Raw genomic sequence first — 24,214 nt, forward strand, 5'->3', positions numbered from 1 at the left:
CCATTTGATTTAAAATTTAAATTCTATTAAAATTAAAAATGGTATATATTTGTTGAGTCTCATTTTATATAATTATAGAGTTTGAATCCTACTAAAACTATAATTTCTAATCAATGTTAATGTGGGGACTAAAAGGACCTAAGTAAGTATTTGGGCATTGGGCTTTATTAATGGGCACTAGTTTGTTTTGGACTAAAAGCCCCCTAGAACTGCAGGTCGGCCCATGAGTCCAGAGTCCGAGGATTCGTCCGAGGACGAATCTCTCCTCGGACAGACCCACGATGACCCTGGGATTCGCCAAAAAGATCGAGGCAGAATTCTGAAAAAAACCATTGGTTAAGAGGGGGATTTAAGCACCTTCCAGATGCAACGGTGTGAGAGAAATATCTCAGAAAAAGGCTGCCCTCCACATTAAAGACCCTGCACCTACCTCCCTGGCCGCATTAATGTGGAAATGATCCATGAATAGTAAAATTCAGCCTTCTTGCTATCATTTGAAGACTTCTAGAGGGTGGTGGATGGGACAGGTGTCTAATAGGGTGATTTGCTTTACACGTGGATGAAGAGGGCAGAAGAAGAAGTATTTAAGGAGGGAAGAGAGTAAAGAAGGGGTGGTGGTGAGACAAATATTAAGAACCCTAAGCCATGACCTTCCTAATTTGCTTTGTCCTTCTGCCTTATGCATTCTTGCTTTCTCTTTCTCAAATTCTTCACACCATCCCGCTAGCTCTTCTTAGGGTCCCCCTAGTTTACATTTTCGGATATTTTTGTCATGTTTATGGGCAACTCAATGGTTCTTCTAACCTTTCACCCTTTGCGGGTTTCCCTTCACCCTTGCTTGAAGTGGGCTTATCCCTCTTTGGCCTTATAAAGTCTTTGGCAGTTCACATAATTTTTTTCTGTGGTAAAATTGGAATAGTATTAACAGGAACTAAGGAGAGTTAGTGTACACAGATTGCAATATCTTATAATACAGACCATAATTATCATAAAATAACAGCATACTTTAAGTCCACAAGCGGGCTATATATATATATATCAAAAAGCATAAAATCTTAACTTGAATTCGAGCCCTTTTTTCCCAAGGCATCTACAAATTTGTTTACTTCACAGAAGCAATGCTTCATTCTCATTTAAGGAATTTGGTTGATGAGAGTTATGCAATTCATAATAAGAGAAACATGGTGTAAGTTATTATTAAATTCTTCGATAACCCAACCAAGCATGTAATTGCCACCTTGTAGAGGCTACATAATAACAAAAATCCAAATTTGAGCCTTAAGTCCTTACCAAAGTTGGTGGATAGTTGTCAATTTAATAGACATCTAAAAAAAACATTTGGATGCAAGGACAAAAATCAAAATGCTACCTAACTATTGATCCAAATTTCAAAGCATCAAAGGTTAAAAGTAAAAATTACTCCAAACTTTAAGAATGGAAATTGCAATTTAATATTTTAAATATTTAAACAAGATAAATTTTTTTTATTTTTTTTAAAGTAGAAAAAACGGTTTTTAAATAATCATTGACATAACAAAATGCACCATTTTAAGAGAAGAGAAGGAGTGATTATCCTCATCTTGGTTGTTTATCCCTTGTTTGGACACGAATGACTTAAACTGAAAAAACAGACTAAAACATAAAACATAAATAAAAGGCCATCATTTGTAGTTGTACTATGAGATCTTTATTGTTGTTTGGCTGATCCACAGATCATTTGTCCGTTACACAACTATTTTTGCTCCCTATTTCAAAAATCCAATATAATCCAATCATATTCCGACACGTCATCAAGATGAGTGTGCTGAAGCACCTAAAATAATTACAACCCCCTCTTTTTTAAAACCAAAAAAAAAAAAAAAAAAACCGCTACAAACCTTAAACGACTCTCAATTTCAATTCTATAAAATCCGCAGCCTCTCACTTTTTCCCTCAGTTTTTTTTTTTCTTTAACACGCAATTACACACAAACACAACAAGCATAACAAAACAAAACGAACTCTCTTTCTCTCTCTCTCTCTCTCACTCACACAAAAACTAACTGCTTTTTCTCTCTGTGTGTCTCCGTTTTCAAATCACTATGTCCACCATTTTCAGATCTCGCCGAGCCACCGAGCCACGATCGGGAGGCAAGATGGTGCGGCCGAGGCGAGCCGCGGGTGCGAGGACTCCGTACGAGCGGCCAAAACTGGCCAATCCGGACCCTGAAAACCCTAATTGGCTCTCCAGGCTCATCTACTCTCCTACTCGTACAATCGCTACTGGTGCTGGAAAGTTATTGACCAATGTTTTCTTTCCCGAGTCTTCTTCGTCCGAGTCCGAGTCCTCTTCTGCTTCGTCTTCCGCTGACGGTTCTAGCTCCGGTATGTCTACTTTTCTCTATACTGTAATTTTATGTACGGTACAAGCAATTAGGTTTTTTTTTTTTTTGAATTATTTGGACGGAGTTTATGTTAGTTCTAGGGTTTCGGTTATTATCTTATTATTATTGTGATTGCTAACACGGTTAGGAAAATGTGGGATATAAAGCAAAAAAAAAAAAAAACTATCTTAGAAGGGCTAGTTACTCTTATTTTTGGATTGTACTTACTGTGGTGAAATGTGGAAGCTGAAAAAACAGAAATGTTTTTAGTTGGTAGTCTTGTTAACTAAATAGGAGGTGGCATTGTTAGGAATGGGCTAAATATGGTGGTTGAATATGGATGGTGTGATATGACCAACAATATTGCACGCGTGGAGTGTGTGCTTGCTTGGGTTGAGATTTGAAATCAAGGGTTTTATTTGGGTTTTTTTATATGAAGAATAGCTATAGAGATAATGAACTTAATTGCATTCTTTTCACAACTTGAGTTGGTCTCGTTAGGTTTTAGTCACTGGAGAATTGATGGGGTGTCTAAAGTGTCCATGGTGTAGAAAAAGCTTATTAGTATGAAATTGTGTTTGAAACAAAGTTGCGAAGATGTTTGCTATTTGGATGATGAGGGTTGGCAGTCGGTTTTTTTTTTTCTTCGAGAAAAAGCTCTGGCAGGATAGGCTACTTATTGCCAATCCACTCGGTGGAGGGTTTAGGATGTGGGTTTGCATGTGAGAAGGAGAGTGCTGGTGTCCTGGAAATTGTTGAATTTTAAATAAGGGTGTGTTTTGTAATTAAAAAGATGTGGATAAATACTATGTTGCTCTTATTAATTTTATTTGCATGCCTGTTTGTATGCACATATGAGCCTCCATGTTTGATGTGTGCTAAAGTTGTGGGAGAAATGGGATTGCTTTTTGAGTTTGATTTTGTTGATGCGGGGAAGAAATGTTAGTATAAGATCTTTCTCTCTTCCTTTTTTTATGGGTATAACTATTTAGAATGGCCCACGCTGGTCATGAACCTTTGACCTTTGCATTATCAGCATCTTGTCACTAAGAGTATGCTAGAACTGACATCCACTAAGAGTACATTAGTTTTTCTGTTAGAGAAAAAATCGATTATTTTCTGTCACTAAGAGTACACTCATAGCATCACCTACAAACTCAATTGTTATGTTAACTCCCCAACAACAATCTCTTTATAGCCGTGACCTAAAATAGAACCTCACCATTAATTTTACCACCAATCTAAAACCGTCCATACCTAATGGCGTCATCACCCCACCACTCCAACCACAAAGCAAAATACCCATTGCAACCTAAATATTCAGGACCCAATCTGTGGCCGCCAAGCAAAATTGGCACCCATGCTGGTCCAGGAAAAGACTCGCTTATCCGAACACATCTGTCTTCATGCAAACCTCCATTGCCGCCACCTCAAAGTTTTCATCACAAATTTGACCACCAGATGAAACTCCCAATACCCCCAGTTGTTGCTGTCAAGCCCAATCAACCCTAGGACCCCATAACACAACTAGACAAAAAAAAAAGATGTGACCTTGCCTATTATCCATTAAACACTGCATTGTGATCATCACCCACCATCAAGCTGCTATCAAATTGTAGCCTCGATAGCACATTACGAATACATTGGCAGTCATGATTTTCTCAGCCCTTTGTTGCTGCTTTCATCCCCTTGTCTCCATGTGCTGCTTCATCACTCAAGTAACACCAGAATTGTGTTATAAGACTCGCTCACTTGCTTTGTATGTTATCCTCTAGTTTGGTACTGAAGAAGTTTTTTGTGATTAAGACAAACATAACCAAGTTACTTGGTTAATCCGATTAGACAACCTGACCCCTTAAATAGAAAATGAACAAGCCCTTAACTCAATCCATAGAATAAAAAATAAAAAATAAAAACCAAGCCCAACCAATTTGACTTGATCCAATCCACAAAAATCCCCCAAACCCTTCAATCTGTCCTAGCTCTTCTGAAGCCTAATTTCCACCTAAACCCAACCTAGGAAACCCACATCAAACTCTAAATAGGATGGAAGCCTAACTTAGCCCATTACCAATCTACTTCTTACCTCTTTACTTATGATCAACACAAAATTTACTTATTAATGCTGATTGATCAATTAGAGAGATTTGATTCTATCTGATTTTTATTCCCATATATTAAGCAATCTCATTACAAGTTTATTTTCTTTCCATGTCAGATGTAATTTGGAGTGAGCTTATTAACAGGCTCTTGGACTTGTTATTCTAGATAGTTGATCACGAATTAATGAAATTTGGATTGGAAGTTTTCTTCTAGTGCTTGGTGTTGATTCCAAGTAAGCCCAGGTGTTGATTCTTCGATTCCTATATATATATATATATATATATATATATATATATATATATATCACTTGCTTGGTGCTGAGGCCAAGTAACCCTAGGTGCTTTTTTCTAGCTTCTTTTTTTTGTTTTCACCACTTAGTGTTGATTCCAAGCAAACTTTAGGTGCTGATTCCTAGGTTTTAATTTTTTTTTCCTTTTTTGTTTCTTTTTTATTTCTCAAACATATGTTCTCCTTGAGACTTCATTGTCCTCCATTATATACAGTATAGTTATACTATGCTTTTTGAGTCATACTGCTACTGAGTTAGGGGCCTTTTATTTTTCTCAGACCAATTGCATACAAAAAATAAATTAATATTTCACTTTAGTTCATTGATAATTGAGAAAAAACATTATATATTTTATTTGGCTTTTGAATGAGATGATATATGTTTTTATTTGGGGCTTCCTTGATTTCTACTAGCATAATAATCATATGCCTCTGATCTATGAGGCCCTTTCACCTTTTTGGTAACATGTCTATGATGTTGTCAACAAGATTCAGGCATATTCTTTTAATTTTCATGTGTCCAGCTGTTAAGCTGTTGACACTTTCACTATATCTGTTTTTTTAATTAGGCATAGATTATTAGCAGTGTCAGTAAGGCAGGAAAAAAATTGGCCTTTTTTTTCTTTCAGATCCCTTTTACAGGATTTCTTTTTTAATCCTTTTTTTTTTTGGCAGAGGATAATATTGAGAATGATGATGGTGATATCTCTACTCGGAGGACTAATAAATTGATGCAGGTAGGTGTATTATTCTTTTGTGTTATGGCAATGGTTTTGTTTTGATAATTGGGTGATTTTACCATAGGTATATGACAGGCCTGCATACTCAAATTTCAATCTGCATACATAACCCATATGTATATTTATATTGACAAGTCAGTAAAAATTCGAATAGAGTGAAAATTGGGTTTTCATCTATCGTATTTCTTTCAAATTAAATGGGGAGCTGTTTTGTAAATTGAAAATTGGGTTGAATGTTTTTTTGGTCCTTTGCAAATGGAGCTGTAATTTCAGAAAAGTTTGAACCAGATACCAGATTATACGAAGCCCCACTATGGTTGATTGATATTCCCATGAAAGTTAGCATTTTTATATTGTCTTATTCTCAGGGCACTACATTTTACTCCAAGAAATAGTTCTCTCTTTTGAACTCCCCGTCTGTTGTCCTTAACAAACTAATTTTACATGCTAAAACAAGTGAAAATTGTTTTATTAAGGGGCATTATGCTAGATTTTGACAGCAAGCACCCATTTTTTGATAAAAACATTGAGAGAGACTGAAATTATAAATTTTGTCGTCACCTTTGGAAGAAGCTGATGCTTCTGTTCACTTGTTTAGTAGATTGCACTTTGCTTGTTTTTCTATTTACTTCTGATAGTAGGTTGGACCCTGCTGATACTAATATCTAGCAGAAAGTTTACCTTGAAAATGGCTATATTTATGACATTCTTTCTGACCATGCGTTACTTTACTTTCTTTTTGTTATGTTCTGGTTTACAATAAGACAACTATCTGTTTCTATTAGACGTGATATTGATTTGTATTCTTACAGAAGAAGGATGGGTCATCAGAGATAATCAAGCACTTCAGGAAGGAGCCCCAGACAGCAGTTGGTAAGAGTGAGACTAAGTATTTAATTGAACAGTTACTCATGCAGGAGACCTTCTCGAGGTAATTGAGAATTTAGTAGCTTTTTCTCTCTTTATTTTTATTTTTTTTAAGGTTTTGCTTTCTACTTCTTGTTTCCTACCTTGATTGCTTTTAGTTTTTCATAGACTTCCTTATATATATATATATATATATATATATTGCTATTATTGGTTTCTTTTTCTAAAGCATGAACTTGGGTAGACCTTTTGGAAGTTTAAACTTTAAAGTGTCATTATTTCTTGGACCCACAATTATGGCAACAAATAAGAATAGCTTGACTGACCTATTTGTCCTCCCTTAACAGTAAATCTTCTTTCTGACCCTTCCAAATGCATATAATATCCTTTTTCTAAATTTTCCATCGGCTTGAACTTCAGTGTACTGATGCAACTATATGAGACAAATCTCTGACATCAGGTTTTGATCAAGGGCAGCAAAGATGATGTTATACATACATATTTGGGGTTGGCCTTAAGTTATTTCTGAACTCTTAATATCTTACATCTGATTTAAGAATATGGGAGGGAATGTTATTGGAAGTAGTATTTGTAAAATATGGCCCCTTTAATAAGTAATTGAGAGGGTAGAAGAATAGCAAGAATTACATTGGTGTAATGTATGCATGTGGTTGTGCCGTTGCATGTGTGTTTGTGGACTCAGAATTTTTGCAACTGCTCATGTTTTTCCTGAATTGTATAATTAAAATGTAATGGCAGCATCAGTATCTTGAGGAAATACTAGTTTGTTGACAACCATAAACATCCATTTTCCTGAACTGGTTCAAGAGGAAAAATGATTCATAACATTTCTGCAGATTGTTCATTCTTGATCTTTCTTACTTATTTGACTGAAGATTGGGGTTGTCTCCTTTGACCAGGGAAGAATGTGATCGATTGATAATGATTGTTAAATCAAGAGTTATGGATTGTCCTACTACTGAACATGCAGAGGATGGGGGACCAGGTGCGATACGCAACAGAACAGTTGGCAGTAGTATTGGCTACAAGCATACTTTTTTTAATTAAAAAAAATCAACCTACTAAATAATGATTGGTGTCTTATGTTGTTAATTATATTACAGATATAGACACACCTCATCTCTGCAGTACGGCTGTTATGGAGGCAAAAAAATGGTTAAAGGAGAAAAAGTTGACAAATTCAAAGTTAGAGTTGGATCATGGAACCTGCACGTCAAATTCTCTTATGCCATTACTTGTTAGTAACTCTTTCATATGGTCTCTTGCACTAATTGTGCATGTGTGTGCGCACACCGCACACATCTTCGTACAGTGTTGGATCTTGGTGCCTTGATTAGGAATATGGGATTGTAAATTTTTATTTTTTGCCTGATATGAAGTGACTAGTTGCCATCTTGAGGATTTCTATTGTCACCGTATACTATTGCAGATTCAAGAGTTACTGCCTTTCAACAAAGCTATATTTTTTATGCTCCAACTTGCACTAGGCTCTCTCTACTCTACTATGGTTGTGGTTTTCTAGGGAATCCTTGGATTGATTTTTTCATAATTTTCTAGGATGTCCACCCATTTCATTTTATTTAAACCTCCATTTGTGTACTCTTAGACGTTTGGTTTATATTAATTATTTCATATTCTTTAAAGAGTTTTATTATTATATTTTAAATTTGTAACACTCTCCCAACTTAATTTTATTAAGTGCTATGTAGTGTATGGTGGTCACCAATTCTTTGCCCTATTTTTACTTTCCTGGTGCTGTTTGTAGACATGTTAATTAAACCGTATATTAACTTCATCCTCTTGTCAATTTCAGTACATTTCAAGTTGTTGAGTAGGCCTACTTATCCAAGTAACTTCATTCCTCATACTTATGTGTAGCACCCAAATTCTTGTTTATGCCCCATTCCATTAGGTACCAGATTGGCTTTTTGCTTCTTGCGATCCCTGAAGAAGAAACCCTTGCTTATTTTCCACTGCTGAGAAACTGATTGACATACTTTTCAAGAGAAAGCCTAACATATGTGGCTTGATAACTGTTTGAGGCGGATGTTTGTTGTCCATCTCTAGCGGTGATTCATTTTTATTCCCTGATCCGGGATTGGGTTTCACAATTGTTTATTGCTTATTATTCATATCTTATTTATGTCGTTAAATAGGTAGAAATATATAATACAACAACAACAACAACAAAGCCTTAGTCCAAAAATATTGGGGTCGGCTATGGATCCTCAACAGATTAGGATCATTAAATATATAGTTAGAAATACATATGTCATTAAATATTGTCATTTGTTTTCTTGTGGAGGAAGCTCTCATTAAATGCAAGTAGTGAAGCTATAATTGGAGGGGATAAACATATGTCGACTCTTTAAATCAAACAAAATTATAGGGGGCATAACTGCTGTTGCCTCCAAGATAAAAGTTAAAAGTTAGCTGATTTCAAAAGAGCTAGGTTTTATTTATTTATTTTTTGAGGGTTTGTATGTGTGTTTAAGTTGAGACAAAAAGCAAAAAGATCTATGCTTTTTCCCAGGCGTACACTTAACCTATTAGTGATATCGATCTTTTAATAGAAAAGGCAATAGACTGCTTTTATTGCAATAGAAAAAGCTTGTTTTTGTAAGTATGATGAATTGTTGGTTTCATCTCAATTCTGAAAACTGAGTGTTACTGATGCAGGCGACTGAAGATCAAGTGGGTTCACCAGCAGATATGGCCAAATCATACATGCGGGCACGTCCTCCATGGGCATCTCCTTCTGCAAAGCATGTTGAATTGAAATCCCCATCACCAATAGGGATGCAGCTTTTTGAGGAAGAAACACCATATTCAATTGGTGGGAATTCTGCATCTTCATCTAAGGTACTATTTGCAAAATTCTGTTCCATTTATGAATATATTGTTTTGTTGCTACTTTTATTTATTCTGTTATGATGGGTGGTATTTTTGACTGGTACCTGAATTGATAGTAAACAGAAGGGTGTGTTCACCCTCTATTTTGAAACTGTCTTGTTTCATGATGAAAGTATGTTTATATTTCAGAGAAATATGTGCTTAGTGTATAATGAATTCTACCAGGATAATGGTTTTAATTTTAACCAGGAAGTCATTAAATTGAAGGTCAGGAAAGTGAGAAATGTGGTTGAAATTGAAAGCCTAAAACAATTCTTAAAACTGATAATATAGTACTTTCATCTTGATCCATTTTCTTCTTAATATGTTTATGGTACGAAGGAAAGCTAGTTAGTTGATTTTGTTTCTTTTTTATATCTGGTAATCGTCCTTTCACTTTAGAGTCAGTGGTAAGTCAAACATTCTTCTTATATATTTTGTGGGAGCAATACTTGTCTATATATGTATAATAGTATGTGAAAATTAAACAAATTTTTTTGATCAATAAGAAAATTGTTTTAATAATTTTTTCCAACTTCTTAAGCTTGTGGTTTTAAAAGAATGGAAAAAATAGAAGTATTTTCTTCCCTGCATTATGCTGACTCAATTTATTATGGTTATGTGCTGAAAACTGAGAGCAGCTGAAAAGGGAATCTCCGGCCACTGGCTCTTGGAATATCCAGGAGGAAATACGAAGAGTGCGATCAAAGGCAACAGAGGAGATGCTAAGGACTCTGCCATCCTCTAAAATTGATTGGCCTGCATTGACTTTAGGACATAAAAGTAGCCCAAATTCTTTAGCAGCTGAAAAACTAGAAGATGGTAAGGGAGATAAAATGCACAACTCTACACAACCAATAGATGCGTCTTTGAACTTGGCCATAGGACAATTGACATCTTATGGCTTCCCAAGCATAGTTTTAATTACTAGTTTAAGGGAATTTGTTGATTTATTCCAGTAATCTAATGTAATCAATGGCAGAATAGATTGCCTAATTGTCAAACCTGTCTTAACTTATAGAATATAAAGAAAGTAAAATGTAGAAATCTAAGACTTGGAACTTCATTTTCTGCCCTTCAGTTTCATTGACACAAGATGGGCCGCAAAAGGAAGCTTTGTTACACAACCCAGCAATTATCATTTCTGAACAAAATCAGGTGAGTAGTGGAATAGGAGTTTATAGTTTTATTTTGTTTTATAAGTATTTATTTATTTATTTAATTTTAGTGTGTGCATTTATAGTATATATGTAAGTATATATATATATATATATATATATGTATGTATGTTCATTTCTAGTCTAATATAAGAAATCTAAATGGTTTGGTCATATTCTTTTCCTCCATTTTTGCTGCAATTAGCTGATAAAAATGTAAGAATTATTTTCTTGTAGCTCATGTTTAATACAGGTCAATAGAATGACTAACATAAATAACCATTTTGTTGTGAAGGATTTGGAAGCTACTTGGATCACCGAGGGAAAAGAAGTTGATCCTGGTAATCTCTCTTCACTATCATTAAAGTCTAGCGTCCCAGCAACATAATGGATCTTTGCTAGTACTTCTGTTAATAAATGTGTTTCTTGCTGTCAACTGTGGTATATTTTTCCTTTCATTTTATCTTTCGGAATAGTTTTTATTTTGCATTACTAAACTTTGATAATTAGCAGTTAAGGAGATCACACTTAAAAATGAATGTGAATTTTCCATGGGCAAAATTACCTTTTGCTTTCAGGGGAATCTGAAAAAGGCTATCTGCTGGCTTTCAAGTAACTAATTGGAAGTGGCCAACAATGTAATTTAAGTACACAAACACACTAACACTCTCCAATTTGTCTGTTTAAAATGAATTTACTAGGTTATATCCCTCTTTTTTGTACCTTTTGCCTTGATAGACATGTAACAAAGAGTTTTGCTTTCCTTTTTATTCTGAAAAGAAGTGTTTCTTACTAATGAAAAATCATGTAATATAGGTTTGCTGGATGGAATGGAAGGGATATTAAGCTATGGAGAAAGAATTCAGTCATTAGAAGTTATTAAGACTGTGTCACCCGGGTTAGTTGGTGTTTCCTTTTGGGTTTATATTCTTGGGCAGGTTCAATCTTTTAATTTAATTTTAATTTTGTTTTGTTTATTGTGGTTTGTTTTCAAGCTTTGTTAGTGTATTGTATATACCAGGATATTACAAATTTTTACTCCATAGTTTATGGCTGTTGCTATTTAGTTGGGGTTCTTGAGTTTTTAGATTCTCTTACACTTGTCAGAAAATGATTTTGTTGTATTCCTTTTTTCTGTTCCTTTGTGTTCATCATCGTGAACTCAAAGTTTATATTTTTCATTTATTAATAAAATTACACTATTTACCTGTCAAAAAAAAAGGTAGAGTTACATTTTTTTTGTAAGAATATTATAACAGTTTCTATGTTTCTGAGCTTTCAAGCGCCTGGGATGAATGGTTGACATAATTGGAGAATTTGTCTCTATGTGCTTGTGGTTGTACTTGTGGGTTAATGTTTAGAATAATTTGTGGATATAAGGTTTAGAATCTTCTAAAAGAAGGGTTAGGGTTCAAGAATGAAGTAAGAAGAAACACAAATTGCATTTCTTCATAATTTAAGAACAATGAGCATGAACAGTACATGTAAACAGTGCTTGTGAACAGTATACGTAAACAATGCATGTGGTGCGGCAAGAAAGAGAAGAAGAAAATAGAATAGAAAGGGAGGGGGGAAAAATAAGGCTGAAGAAAACACCAAATGTTTTATTGATCAACTTCCCCTTGTTCAAGTACAACAAGACACTAATATAGACCCTAAATCTTAACTTCTCCTAGTAAATTTAGGACATCGACTTTGATTAGTAAACCAAATCCTAATTGAATTGAACCAAAGCCCATGCATAAAGCCCATAAGTTAAATAAGACTTGCTTTTTAACCAAAGAAAACCCAAGCCCCACAACTATGTCCCATAACCAACAATTAGAGAATTACTTAAATACCATTGACTCTAAAATAACCACATAAAATATAAAAACCTAACTAGCTACCATGGACACTTGCAGAATCAGTCTTCCAAGAGTATATTGTTTCTCTAATCACTCTATGGTTCCATCATCAATGTTATAGCTATGTAGTTTGGAAGTAGTCAAACACACACACACACACCATCTCTCTCCAGTCCACCGGCCCTCTCTTTTTTCCTGTCTTGGTAAGGTAATTGTCATTCCTGGTTTTGAAACTTTGTCTTTTTATGTGTATCACAGTGATGCTGGTGCTGGCAATGTTGATGAGCTTAAGGACACTATTGTGACGAGTGAGCTACATAACTCTATTGTTGAAGGAACCTTACCAGGTTAGAGTTCTGGGTACATCAGTTGCCTTTTAGAATTGAAAATTGTCTTTACATTATTTGTTGCCATTTTATCAGGATGGGTAGAATGAAAGAAACCATTAATTGTCGTTACAATGTATATTGACATTGTGCCATTGTGCAGTGCTTGTGTTTGATCTTGTGCTGAGCACTTTTAGCTTTATAGCTGTCCTTTTTGTGAGATTTACGTAACTATCATGTGCTGTCTATCCATTTATCAAAAAAAAAAACTGTCATTTGCTGTCTGTCTAACTATTAAAAATCTTTTCATTCATTGGTGGAATTCTGATTTTGAAAAAAAAATGAAAAATGTTTTATTCATGCAAAAAATACTTAAGAGATAAACAAAATATAATGAATATGCTTAGATTTTCTTAATTAAAATATCACTTAATACACACATGAATGCCTTTTTATATTTCATGTTGGTCTCAAGTACTAAATATATGTATATGTATGTTCAAGTGTTTGCATATATGCATATATAAATCTCACCCCCCCCCCCCTCCAAAAGCCAAATCCTATCTCCGCCAACTTGCTAGAAACAAATGTTGAATAATTTCTATTTAAGTTCTGATGTCTTAATCAAGTTCTGCTGATCTCAATAAATGTATTTCATTACCTGTATGAATATACTTATCAAAAAGAATTATCTGAATAACGGTTTCTGCATTATCAGCTTGTTTTCCCTCTATGGTATTTAAAATGGTACTTATGTCTCATACTTGATTAGATGCAGTTACTGATAATTTAAAGTCATATGGGTGATGAATACTACTCTCTTCTCTCTCCCCCCCAACCCCCTTCTTTTTTTCTTTTCATTTGTGATCATATTTTTTGGTTGGGGGCTTGGTTTAAGTTATTTAGCATATAAAATTTATCATGTTTGGATACTTGTTAATTTTTCGTTTGCCAACAATTTCTTAATAGATATTTTAATGGTTGAATTTTCTGTAACTTGGAGAGTTTCCCTGATTTTTCCACCCAATGTGAGTTGGCTGTTTGATTGATTTTGTCCTTTCTTAGCTATTCACTGACTGTTATTTATGGCCTCTTTGCTTAATAGAATGAATTTACAGTTCAACCTTGGGTTGAATCTGTAGTGTAGCTAGTATGTATATATTTCTTGACCAATTGTTAGATTGCAAGGTTTGAATCTGTTCTCTCTCATCTCTAATGATTTGTGCTGCATGTTTTTCTAAGTAGTCAGTTGACAGCTATTGTCATTCCATACATGTACACTGATATGAGGCTATAGACAGTTGATATTACACAGCGTTTGTAAACTTAAGATAATGATTATTGAATCTGACTTGACAATGTACTGAGGAGGGGGGATTGTGCCATTGGAATCATCAGTTTGCTTTGTGCCTTTCAGAATTGGAAAATGGAATCTATGACTGATTTTTTGACTTGTATTCTATTTCTTTCTTTTTTTTTTTTTTTTTTTTTTTGATAGGTAACGAAAGAATTTTATTAATAAAAAATAGCCAACCACAGTACATTGGGAATGTACTGTGGGGGCAAAACTCAAGGACCAAAATGACAATGATCAAGTAAAACAGGAAGGGAAAAACAAGAAAAATGCGACAAAGCAACACTCCATACAAGGAGAGCATGTAAGAAAAAGGACTTAATCTTTAACAAGGACCATTCGCATCCCTCAAAGCATCTAGCATTTCTTTCACTCCAAATACACCACATCAAGCAATGTAGCACGTCTCCAAAATTCTATATTGCGATGTCACCTGAATTTACCTTGCCAAGACTCAAACAACCCAATTACCTTTTATGGCATAACCCAATGAAGTCTAAACAAACAAAACACCAAAGACCACAGCTCAAGCTGTGGGACAATGAAGTAGAAGATGATCCATTGACTCCCCACACCTCTTACACGTATTCTAATTTCCCCTCTAATGGAGGTGAAGATAAAATCTATTATAAATTAACATTGTACTTTTTTAGGTTGATTTGTTTTAGATGCTTTGGGTGATTGCTTTTTATTTCCCCCTCACTTGGACAGTACGTTGGGAAAGATTTTTTATGGTAGACAACTTGGAGGAATTTATTGATTACTAACAGAGATAGGTGTTGCATGTGCATGAGTTGTGGGTAGTTTGTTGATCGTCTTTACTTCATTGTTTGGTTGTAATAAGAGTGCAAAATTTTGGAACACTGTTCCATTTTGTGTAATGTGAACAATTTGGAGATAGAGGAATAGTAGGACTTGGTGTAGAACAGTTTTGACATGTTATAAAATCTTTAGTAGATCATTGTATGATTAGATGACTGCATTAGGTGGTGTCCATTGCACATCCTTAAAAAAAATCTGTCGTCTTATAAATTTTAGATTGTAATTCAATAGGATGGCTTTAATACACTCCCTGAGTATTTCGGTTTTCTCTGTTTAGTATATTTTACTGTCTTATTATCACATTTTGAAGGGGGTGGCAATGTTTGGTTTGGTTCTGTTTGCTTAGTCCTGTTTTGTTTCTCCCCTCTTGATGTAATCCTGGTGTTTTTTGTTTTTCTCCCCTGAGAAGGGGGGTCTTGTTTCTCATGTAAAATCGGTCAATCTGTGTTCTACTTTTAGCATTTTTATAATCTCATCTTACTTCTGAATGCAAATTTAGATTCAGCATTACATGAAGAAAACTTCTTAACATCAAAAGAAGTGGCTGGAAAAGCAAGTGCATTTGCTGGTGATGTTTTCCCTTCTTCAGGATCTAGGTAAAAGGGTAGTTGTCCCCTTACTTTTAAGGCTTCATTATTTAAAACAATTTTTATTTAAATCGAGTCCCTTGCCTTTCAGCTTGATTGCAGGACAGGATACAGAACAAGTTCCCATGCCAGTTAATGAGGAAGACAACTGCATTAGTTCAAGCCATGATAAGGTAGCTACAGGTGCCCCCCTGGAAGAAACTTGTGAGTTTTTGAGTGAAGCTTCCATGGAGGTCCCAACAAATATAAATGAAAATGAGGCCATTGCCAATGACTCCCAAAACAGTTCTAGCATGCGGTATGAAGAGTTGTCACAGGACCTGTCTCAGCCAATTTCAAAAAATGATATGGTGGACAAGACCAGCGACGTTGTTAAGAAGCAACAAGGAAACAAAATGAGCAGATATAATAGGAGGGGCAGACCCAGGGGAATCAGGGGTAGGGGTAAATGATGCCAGGTTCTCTCGTGTTGTACTATAACTGTATAATTTTCTGTAAACTAGTCTAGGGAATCAAGGATAATGACATGGCAAGCAAGGCATTTGTAAGTTTAAATTGATACTTATTGAGTTTAAATCAACTAGGTAGGGATTTTTATTTTCTTTTTCTTGATTTCTTTTGGGTGTTTTACCCGATGAGATGTAGGTCCCCATTTAGCCAAGATTCCAAGAAGTTGGAAATACTCGGGGTGTAACTTGTAAGAACATTACTGGGAATAACTTGCTTGAAATGCCATTATGCATGTAGTCACATACTACTCTAGTGTAGTAGCCTTGCAACATGGAAAGGGAACCTTAGTGCAATGAATTTGCATGTAGTTATATATTAACTTGAGTAGTACCTAAGTAGTAAAATTCTCTTTATCGAAAAAATAATGATAATAATAATAAAATTAGACTCCAACTAAGATTCTATTAGCAAAAGTTTCAAGTAATTTTTTTTTAAAATATAATAATTGTTATCATGTTGGTAAGTGTATATATATCGTAAAATTCATGTGTAGAAAGGATGGTCAATTTATTCAAGGTAAAAATGTGATTTATTACTAATTTTTAATTAATTTGTACATTGTATGAGTATACTATTACTATTACTATTACTAGTAGTAGTAAGTAACTGTATAAATTTCAATTCCATGACCCGATGGTATTAGTAGTATTTTTTTTTTTTTTTTTTGGATAATGCATCACTAGTAACATTTAATAACAAAGCCATATAGGAGTATAAGGTTAGGCCCTAGTAGTTGGGGCTGCATCGTTCGCAGTCAAGCCCATAATAAAGGCCCAAAAACACAGTCGTGTTGTCACCCGCTTATTATCTTCACTCTCCAGAGTTCACTGACTCTAAAAAATTGAAAACCCCAAAAACAAAACAACCCGCCACGCTTCGGTTCTTCCCCAGCTACTATAAAACTAAAAACCAAATCCCCAAAACCAAAAAAGAAAAAGAAAAAAATTAAAACAATGGAGCCCTTTCCATCATCAGTAATAGCCCAAAAAACATGGGAGCTAGAGAACAACATAATCACCGTAGACCCTCCTTCTTCATCATCATCATCATCAACAACAGCAGCAGCACCACCACCAACAACGACGGCGACGACGAGTCCGGACCCAGCGTCCGACGCAATATTCTATTACGACGAATCGGCACAGGCCAAGTTCCAGCAAGAGAAACCCTGGGCCAATGATCCTCACTACTTCAAGCGCGTCAAGATCTCCGCACTCGCGCTGCTCAAGATGGTGGTCCACGCGCGCTCCGGCGGTACCATCGAGGTCATGGGCCTCATGCAAGGAAAAACCGACGGCGATGCGATTATCGTGATGGACGCTTTTGCTTTGCCCGTGGAAGGGACGGAGACTAGGGTTAATGCTCAGGCTGATGCGTACGAGTATATGGTTGATTATTCTCAGACTAACAAGCAGGTTCGCTTTTTTATCTTTCTTTAAAGCCTAACCCTAACCCTAAGTTTGTTCAAGTTTTGATTGGGATCGGTTTTTGTTGGAGGATTATGAATGCTACATTGTATTACATTGTAGATAATTTTGAATTTAGAATGATTAAATATATTTATTAGGTTTTTTCTTGTTTGGAATCTGAGTTATTACTAAATTACTGTTTGGTTGGTGAGAAGATGATTGGATGAAATCCCTTTTTGTTTAAAGCCTTTTAGGTTAAGCTTGTGCGGTCTTTTAAGGCTTCGTTTGTTTGGGAGATCACAAGAGAATGGAATGGTCATAATTGAATGGAATGTATTTAAGTAAGGAAATTAATGGAAAAGAATGGAATGAAATCGAATCGAATGAAATCAAGTAATCTTGGTGGGATGTTTTAAAATAAAGGAATGAAAATGAATGGAATATAAGTAATCTTGTTTGGAGTAACATAGATGGAATGAAATGAAATTATTTTATGATAATATTACTATTAGACCCTTATTTTAAAACAAAGGTAAAAAAAAAAAAAAAGGAGTATTTTGGAAGTTTTAGTAAAAAATTCATTAAATCTAATTTCATTCCCTTTAATTTCAGAGGGAATGAAAAATTGAGGTTTTAGACTTCGTTTGGGAGTTCATAAGGGAATGAAATTGAATGATCATAAGGGAGTGGAAAGGAATGGAATGCATTTAAGCAAGAGAAATGAATGAAAAAGAATAGAATGAAATGAAATTAAGTAACTTTGATTGGATGGTTTAAAATAAAGGAATGAAAATGAATAGAAGGTAAGTAATCTTGTTTGAGAGAGTAACATAGAGGGAATGGAATGAAATCGTTTTATGACAATATTACTATTGGACCTCTATTTTAAAATAAAAGGTTGAATATATAGGGATATTTTGGGAGTTTTAGTAAAAAATTCATTAAATCTAATTCCATTCCTTCTTATTCCTCCCAATTTCGGGAAATTTGAGGTTTTAAGGAAATAGAGAAGAATGAGTGTTCCTTCCTACTCATTTCATTCCCTTCCACTTAAACTCCAAAACAAGGGAATGGACTTTCCATTTCCTCTATTAAAACTCCAAAACAAGGGAAGAGAAGAATATTCTAAAATTATTCTTTTCATTTCTTTCCATTCCATTCCATTTCCTCCTTCCAAACAAGGGCGTAAAGGAATAGAGAGGAATGAGTGTTTCCTTCTACTCATTTTATTTTCTTCCAAAATATAACTAAGCTGTCAGCAAATGCTTAGTAAGCACTGTGTGTCTGCGTGTGTTTTCAATTGTGTGCAGTTGTTGTCACATGAAAGGATTTATATATAGTCTTTGCACATGAAAACTTCATTTTTTGTTGAATTTTATGTCAATGATTAAGTCTTGAGAATTTGGTGAGTTAGCATTATTTGGTTTCTGTTTTCGGAGATTGGATGATCCATCTCTGGATTGGTCATCTTAGATTCTTCTGTTTATGAATAGTGTCTGCCTATACCAGATTAGTAGCTATTTGGAAGCCATTGCATCTAAATAAAAGTTTTTATTCAAGTACCATATCATATATACTATACTATATATAAAAGAAGAAAGAAGAAGCTGAGAGAAAGTTAAATCCTAAAATTAAGGTTGTTTTGTCATGTAGATCTCAAATTGGAAATTTTATGCCATGTGTCCCATTCAATTTTTTCTTAATTTTTTGTGCAACAATTTACTACAATACAAAAATCAAGAATTCCAATTTAATTTTCTTAGTTTTTTGTGCTAAAAGAGTTATTAAGTAAGAAAATCATAGAATCAAAATTAATAAACCTTAAAAAATTCACCATCATTGATATTTTCTTCTTCTTCTTCTTCTTCTTCTTATTATTATTATTATTATTATTATACAAATAGTGATTGGAAAAACGAAATTTAAAATATCATGGATCACAATTTAAATGATTTTTTTTTTTTCATTTTTTAAAAATAAACTTACATTTATTTTGTTAGTAGCTATTTTATATTTTCAAATATACAAACATTATATATATTTTATATAAACTTGGTAAAATTTTAGTACGCATTTAGTTATGCTTATTTGTAAATGTTTCCCATGCATATGCATTGGGTTACAAGCTACTATTATTTAGGCTAAAATACACTTACCAGTTTGCACCCTCTAATATCTGGTTGCTTCTAAAACAGTTCCTCAACTTTTAAAACTTACAATATACACAAGATGTCAATATACAAAGAACGGCTTTTTTTTTTTTCCTTATACTTTCTTTTCAAAATGACTTTACTTGAGGGTTTAATTGCAAGGTTTTATAGTGAAGGGACTAATTTGGAAGTGACCCCAAACTTAGATGGTGTAAATGGTATTTTAGTATATTATTTTGTGGAATTAGTTCTCTTATTGGGTATGTTTATGGTGCAGGCTGGACGGTTGGAGAACGTGGTTGGCTGGTACCATTCCCATCCTGGCTATGGATGCTGGCTTTCGGGTATTGATGTTTCAACACAAATGCTAAACCAGCAATTTCAGGAGCCTTTTTTGGCAGTTGTTATTGATCCAACAAGGACTGTCTCTGCTGGAAAAGTTGAGATTGGGGCATTCAGGACATATCCAGAGGGATATAAGCCTCCAGATGAACCTGTCTCTGAGTATCAGACCATCCCTTTGAATAAGATTGAAGACTTTGGTGTACACTGTAAACAGGTTATCATCTCGTCCTCTTGTGCTTCTTGAAAAAGCTTCCTCTCCAGTATATTTATCCCCTCCATTTGTGTCTGTTTTTGCAGTACTATTCTTTGGATATCACTTACTTTAAGTCTTCTCTTGATTGCCACCTCCTGGATCTGCTATGGAACAAGTATTGGGTGAATACTCTTTCATCTTCACCTTTATTGGGTAATGGAGACTACGTTGCAGGACAAATCTCTGATCTAGGTAATCTCCTAGTGCGGAATATGAGTTCCTTTAGTTTTATTTCAAATTACTTTTCATGGTTCAGACTAGAGTAATTTTGAAGATTATATTAATTAAGTGGTGTCCTCTGCACCATGCAGCTGAAAAGCTGGAGCAGGCAGAGAACCAACTATCTCACTCCCGCTTTGGGCCACTGATAGCACCCCCTCCAAGAAAGAAAGAGGTCAGTTTACTTATCTTACCTCATAAATTGTGGTGTCTTTTTACTTTCTCAAATATGAGCATTCATACTGCTTTCCTAGACATATCATGTGATACTGGATGGCCATCAAATATGTGCTTAGCCTGTAGACATGGGACATTTCAAGATACATAAAGGCAGCCACAAGAAAATTTTTGAAGAGGGGTTTGTGTAGTGCTTTCTTCATTGGTGAATGTCTTTCTGTTTGCGTTTTTATGGTCCATACAACAGAAATAATTGAGGGTATTTGGGTGAGTGCCCAGTGTGCTTGCTATGGAGGGGAGAAATATTTATTTGGTGCTTAATCATTCCATGGGTTTAGGCCTTAGGGATATACAGAATAACTTTCTTTACAAAGGAGATTTGAGACAAACAACTTGCAGATATGCCAGGTTAAGATAGATTTCTAGACATGTTATTTGGTAGAAGTCTTCACACCTTGTCATGTAAGTAATGTGATACTGCACCTGTAATTGCACATGAGCAAATCATCTCAAGTGACACTTTCTTATCTTTTCATCAATGGGATACTGCGCTTGTAATTGCACATGAGCAAATCATCTCAAGTGACAGTTTCTTATCTTTTCATCAATGGGAGCCACTCATATCTTTAATCGAATTCTTCATTTTGTACCCTATCTTTCCTTTTATTTCCACTTATCTATCTTAACATTCTCATTATCTACATTCATTTTATGAATTTTCCCAACATTCAATACAATATAGCATGGATGTTCTTATAGCAGTCTTGTAAAACTTTCCCCTTAACCTTTATTTTTTATTTTTTTGACGATCAACTTTTTCTTAACTTAATAGGTATTCTATGATCACGCAATATTCTTGATGTCCTTATCCATTTCATCCACTCTGCTCTTATTTTGTAATTCGCATCCTTTTCGACCTAACCATCCTTATGAGTTTTTGATCCAAACTATAGAAAGCACACTCTTTGCAATGTGGAAACTCACTCGTAATTTTTCCAATTGATCTCACACTAATGACAACTCCGTTATACATATCCTAGAACAATGACAACTACATTATGCATATTCTTAGAGCTAACACAGAACCAGAAAGAGCTTTAAGAGCTCCAAATTTCTAGCTTTTTCCTCTCCCTTCAAAGTTCAAACCCCTCCATCTATTTCTAGTTTCTATATCTAAAATTTCTTTTCTCCATCTTCTAATACAAATTTCTAGTACAACCAACCTATGCTGAGTAGTTATACTCTACTGGTATTTAATACTTCATAGTAATCTTGTACTTGGGAGCATTATTGTAGTCACAGTAAATTTTTGGTGTTGAAATTCTTTTCGCAAATCCAGTAATATCTCTTTATAAAATGTTGCTCTGGCTTATTAAAAAAAACAAAACAACAATGTTGCTGACATGCAATCTAAAGGCCCAAAAACCCAAAAATCGGTTCCGTTCTTGGTTGAATTGATGGCTTCTAGGGCCACTACTTCAACTGGCCATTGTTTTTTTCTTTTTGAGGGTCAGTGGATTAACTCATTTTTTGGGGGGCCAAATTCAAATTTTTAAATACCCAAATAATGTACAAACACACACACACATGCACGTGTTATTAAAAATTTTCAAAATTTTGGGGGCTATAATGCCACTGCCAGTCTAGTCTGATTTTCAAAACTGTGGTCAAATTTCTACATATTTTTCCCAAAACTTTCTTGTCTGTAGATGTGCTCTGATCCTTAGTGATTTTTTAAATGGACTTGATTTTGGGGAAACTGAACATTTTCATTTTCAATTGGTGCTTTATCTCTGCTTTTTTCAAGATAGGAAAATGTCCTCTTTAATGCGTTCCAACGGATCTTGCCCTTACATCTACTTGGTTACCACGTAGTCCCACATATCACATATAAAACCATGTATAGCTCTTAGATTCTATTGTGTGTTAGGGGTGCAGATTTTACTTGTATTCATTATATTACAAAATCTTTCCTATTGTCAGTTTATAAGCTGCTCATCATCCATCACTTCATCATCTCTGTTGCCTAATCTTGGTTTTGATGTCTATTAATTGCAGGAAGAGTCTCAGCTTGCTAAGATTACTCGGGACAGTGCAAAGATAACTGTGGAGCAGGTTCATGGTCTAATGTCACAGGTGACTAGCCTTTGCAGTTTTTAAGCATTAATGCTTTTGTGTAGAAAGTCTGTACAATATGGTAGATCATTTGTTTCACACTTTATTATGTGTTTTTAACAAATGTCTTTCTTTTCCATTCAGGTTATCAAGGATATCCTTTTCAACTCAGTGAGACAATCGAACAGGTCTAGCTCAGAGCCATCTGGCCCTGAACCAATGATTGAAACCTGATTTTGGCATACTAGTAGTGAGGCAAATCGTGAGCGTCTTACCTTCCTGATGCTTCATTTTCTAGAAGATTGGTTTAAATTTAGTTCAACGGGAAAAATCAAGTTAAAATTTCTGGAAGTTTTATTACCTTTTGTGCCATTGTATATTATTTGCACCTTTTTTTCCTTTTTACATTCAGGTTGTTTATTTATACAACATTTTGGTACCCCTTGACAAGCAATCACAATTAATGACTTAAAATAGCCATTGTAGTCAGAAAGTAAAACATCCTGTTGTATTGGGTTGCCTTTGCACTTGGTCCTACTTTCTGAGTTTGCCTGGACTCTGAAGGTAAAATATTATTAACAACCTGTTATTTCAAACAATATGATTGATTTTTAGGGGACAGGTTTCATTAGTCTTAAAGCTGGTTATAATTCTTCATAATGGGAATTTTAGTGGGGACAAGGCATGGGTTGGTAATAGAAGCATTAAAAACATTCTTGCTCATTTGGTCTTCCCGTCAAATCAGCTCTCTTGCATGTGTGTCCAATGCTCCATGCCGTTCTTAGGACTTTGTTCCTATTTGTTGTACTAGCATCAATCCTGTGAATGTTCTCAGCAAGCAAATGAGCCCTTACCGAAGCCGGTTTACTTGGAAGTTAATGGCACCTGAATTAGCGCTCTAATCTGGTTCGGAGTCATATTAACTGGTAAATTATGAGACTATTTGCATGTATTATATAAACAACTAAAACTCTACATAAATGATTTTTTCATTTGCCACATTGTGAGTTTTTTTTGAGGAAAAAATAAATCAAAGCACATAGTGAGTTGGTGGAGGAAAATAGTTTCAAAGTTCAGTGGCAGGGCAAGAATTAAAGACTATTTTTAAAAAGACAAAAACAAAAACAGTTGTATGTTAGAACTTGATTTGGACTCATTACTATACTTAGGACTTTTCATAATTTCAATTAAGTACAAATATATATTTCATATCGAAACAAAAATAACCAATTCGTAGTTACAAACAATTAAAGTAAGAGATTAATATAATTACATAAAGTTTAGACATCTAAATTGATTCTTTAAAATTTAGATATTTAAAGTTGTACTTTTGATTGCTTTTAAATAACATGTACAATTCAAATTTTTTTTGTTCTCTATTCTTCAAAGGATTTAAATTTGGGTTGGTAGTAGAAACTTAGACCTAGAGTTTAAAATTGAAATGTCTAAAAGATGGAGGACAAAGAAGATAGTGAAGGTTTAGGGTCTGAGACTATAGTACCAACGTACAAGGACATTAGTTAGTTTAAAAAAAAAAAATTCGTATAAAATATTAAAATACAAGACCCACCATCAATTGAAAATTTATGAAAAAAAAAAAAAGAAAAAAAAGAAGAAAGTTGGGATAAACTTTCCATGAATAGTAGTGACATGCTTAAATCTGGGACTTG

At 34.5% G+C, this 24,214-nt stretch overlaps 2 protein-coding genes across 2 annotated transcripts; both read left to right on the forward strand.

The window, feature by feature from the left end:
* Window positions 1–1,946: 1,946 nt before the first annotated feature.
* On the forward strand, window positions 1,947–16,138 carry LOC142612598 (protein KAKU4). The gene is made up of 13 exons (XM_075784704.1): window positions 1,947–2,363; window positions 5,429–5,490; window positions 6,306–6,424; window positions 7,281–7,366; window positions 7,485–7,618; window positions 9,061–9,243; window positions 9,915–10,095; window positions 10,355–10,431; window positions 10,726–10,771; window positions 11,247–11,328; window positions 12,536–12,624; window positions 15,279–15,375; window positions 15,458–16,138. The coding sequence occupies exons 1-13, from the start codon at window positions 2,081–2,083 to the stop codon at window positions 15,816–15,818; spliced, it is 1,800 nt and encodes a 599-aa protein (XP_075640819.1). The 5' UTR covers window positions 1,947–2,080; the 3' UTR covers window positions 15,819–16,138.
* Window positions 16,139–16,705: 567 nt separating this feature from the next.
* LOC142612599 (COP9 signalosome complex subunit 5a-like) lies at window positions 16,706–23,065 on the forward strand. The gene is made up of 6 exons (XM_075784705.1): window positions 16,706–17,291; window positions 19,713–19,994; window positions 20,078–20,225; window positions 20,345–20,427; window positions 22,488–22,565; window positions 22,689–23,065. The coding sequence occupies exons 1-6, from the start codon at window positions 16,830–16,832 to the stop codon at window positions 22,776–22,778; spliced, it is 1,143 nt and encodes a 380-aa protein (XP_075640820.1). The 5' UTR covers window positions 16,706–16,829; the 3' UTR covers window positions 22,779–23,065.
* Window positions 23,066–24,214: the final 1,149 nt, after the last annotated feature.

The sequence above is a fragment of the Castanea sativa genome, chromosome 10 (assembly GCF_040712315.1).
Source record: "Castanea sativa cultivar Marrone di Chiusa Pesio chromosome 10, ASM4071231v1".
NCBI lineage: Eukaryota > Viridiplantae > Streptophyta > Magnoliopsida > Fagales > Fagaceae > Castanea > Castanea sativa.

What these genes read in the sequence shown, in the direction of transcription:
- LOC142612599 (XM_075784705.1), top strand. Translation starts at nt 16,830, where the DNA reads ATGGAGCCCTTTCCATCATCAGTAATAGCCCAAAAAACATGGGAGCTA. An exon ending in ATTCTCAGACTAACAAGCAG is followed by an intron (nt 17,292 to 19,712) that starts GTTCGCTTTTTT and finishes TTTATGGTGCAG; the next exon opens with GCTGGACGGTTGGAGAACGT. An exon ending in CCCCTCCAAGAAAGAAAGAG is followed by an intron (nt 20,428 to 22,487) that starts GTCAGTTTACTT and finishes TATTAATTGCAG; the next exon opens with GAAGAGTCTCAGCTTGCTAA.
- LOC142612598 (XM_075784704.1), top strand. Translation starts at nt 2,081, where the DNA reads ATGTCCACCATTTTCAGATCTCGCCGAGCCACCGAGCCACGATCGGGA. An exon ending in CGCTGACGGTTCTAGCTCCG is followed by an intron (nt 2,364 to 5,428) that starts GTATGTCTACTT and finishes TTTTTTTGGCAG; the next exon opens with AGGATAATATTGAGAATGAT. An exon ending in TTCCCTTCTTCAGGATCTAG is followed by an intron (nt 15,376 to 15,457) that starts GTAAAAGGGTAG and finishes CTTGCCTTTCAG; the next exon opens with CTTGATTGCAGGACAGGATA.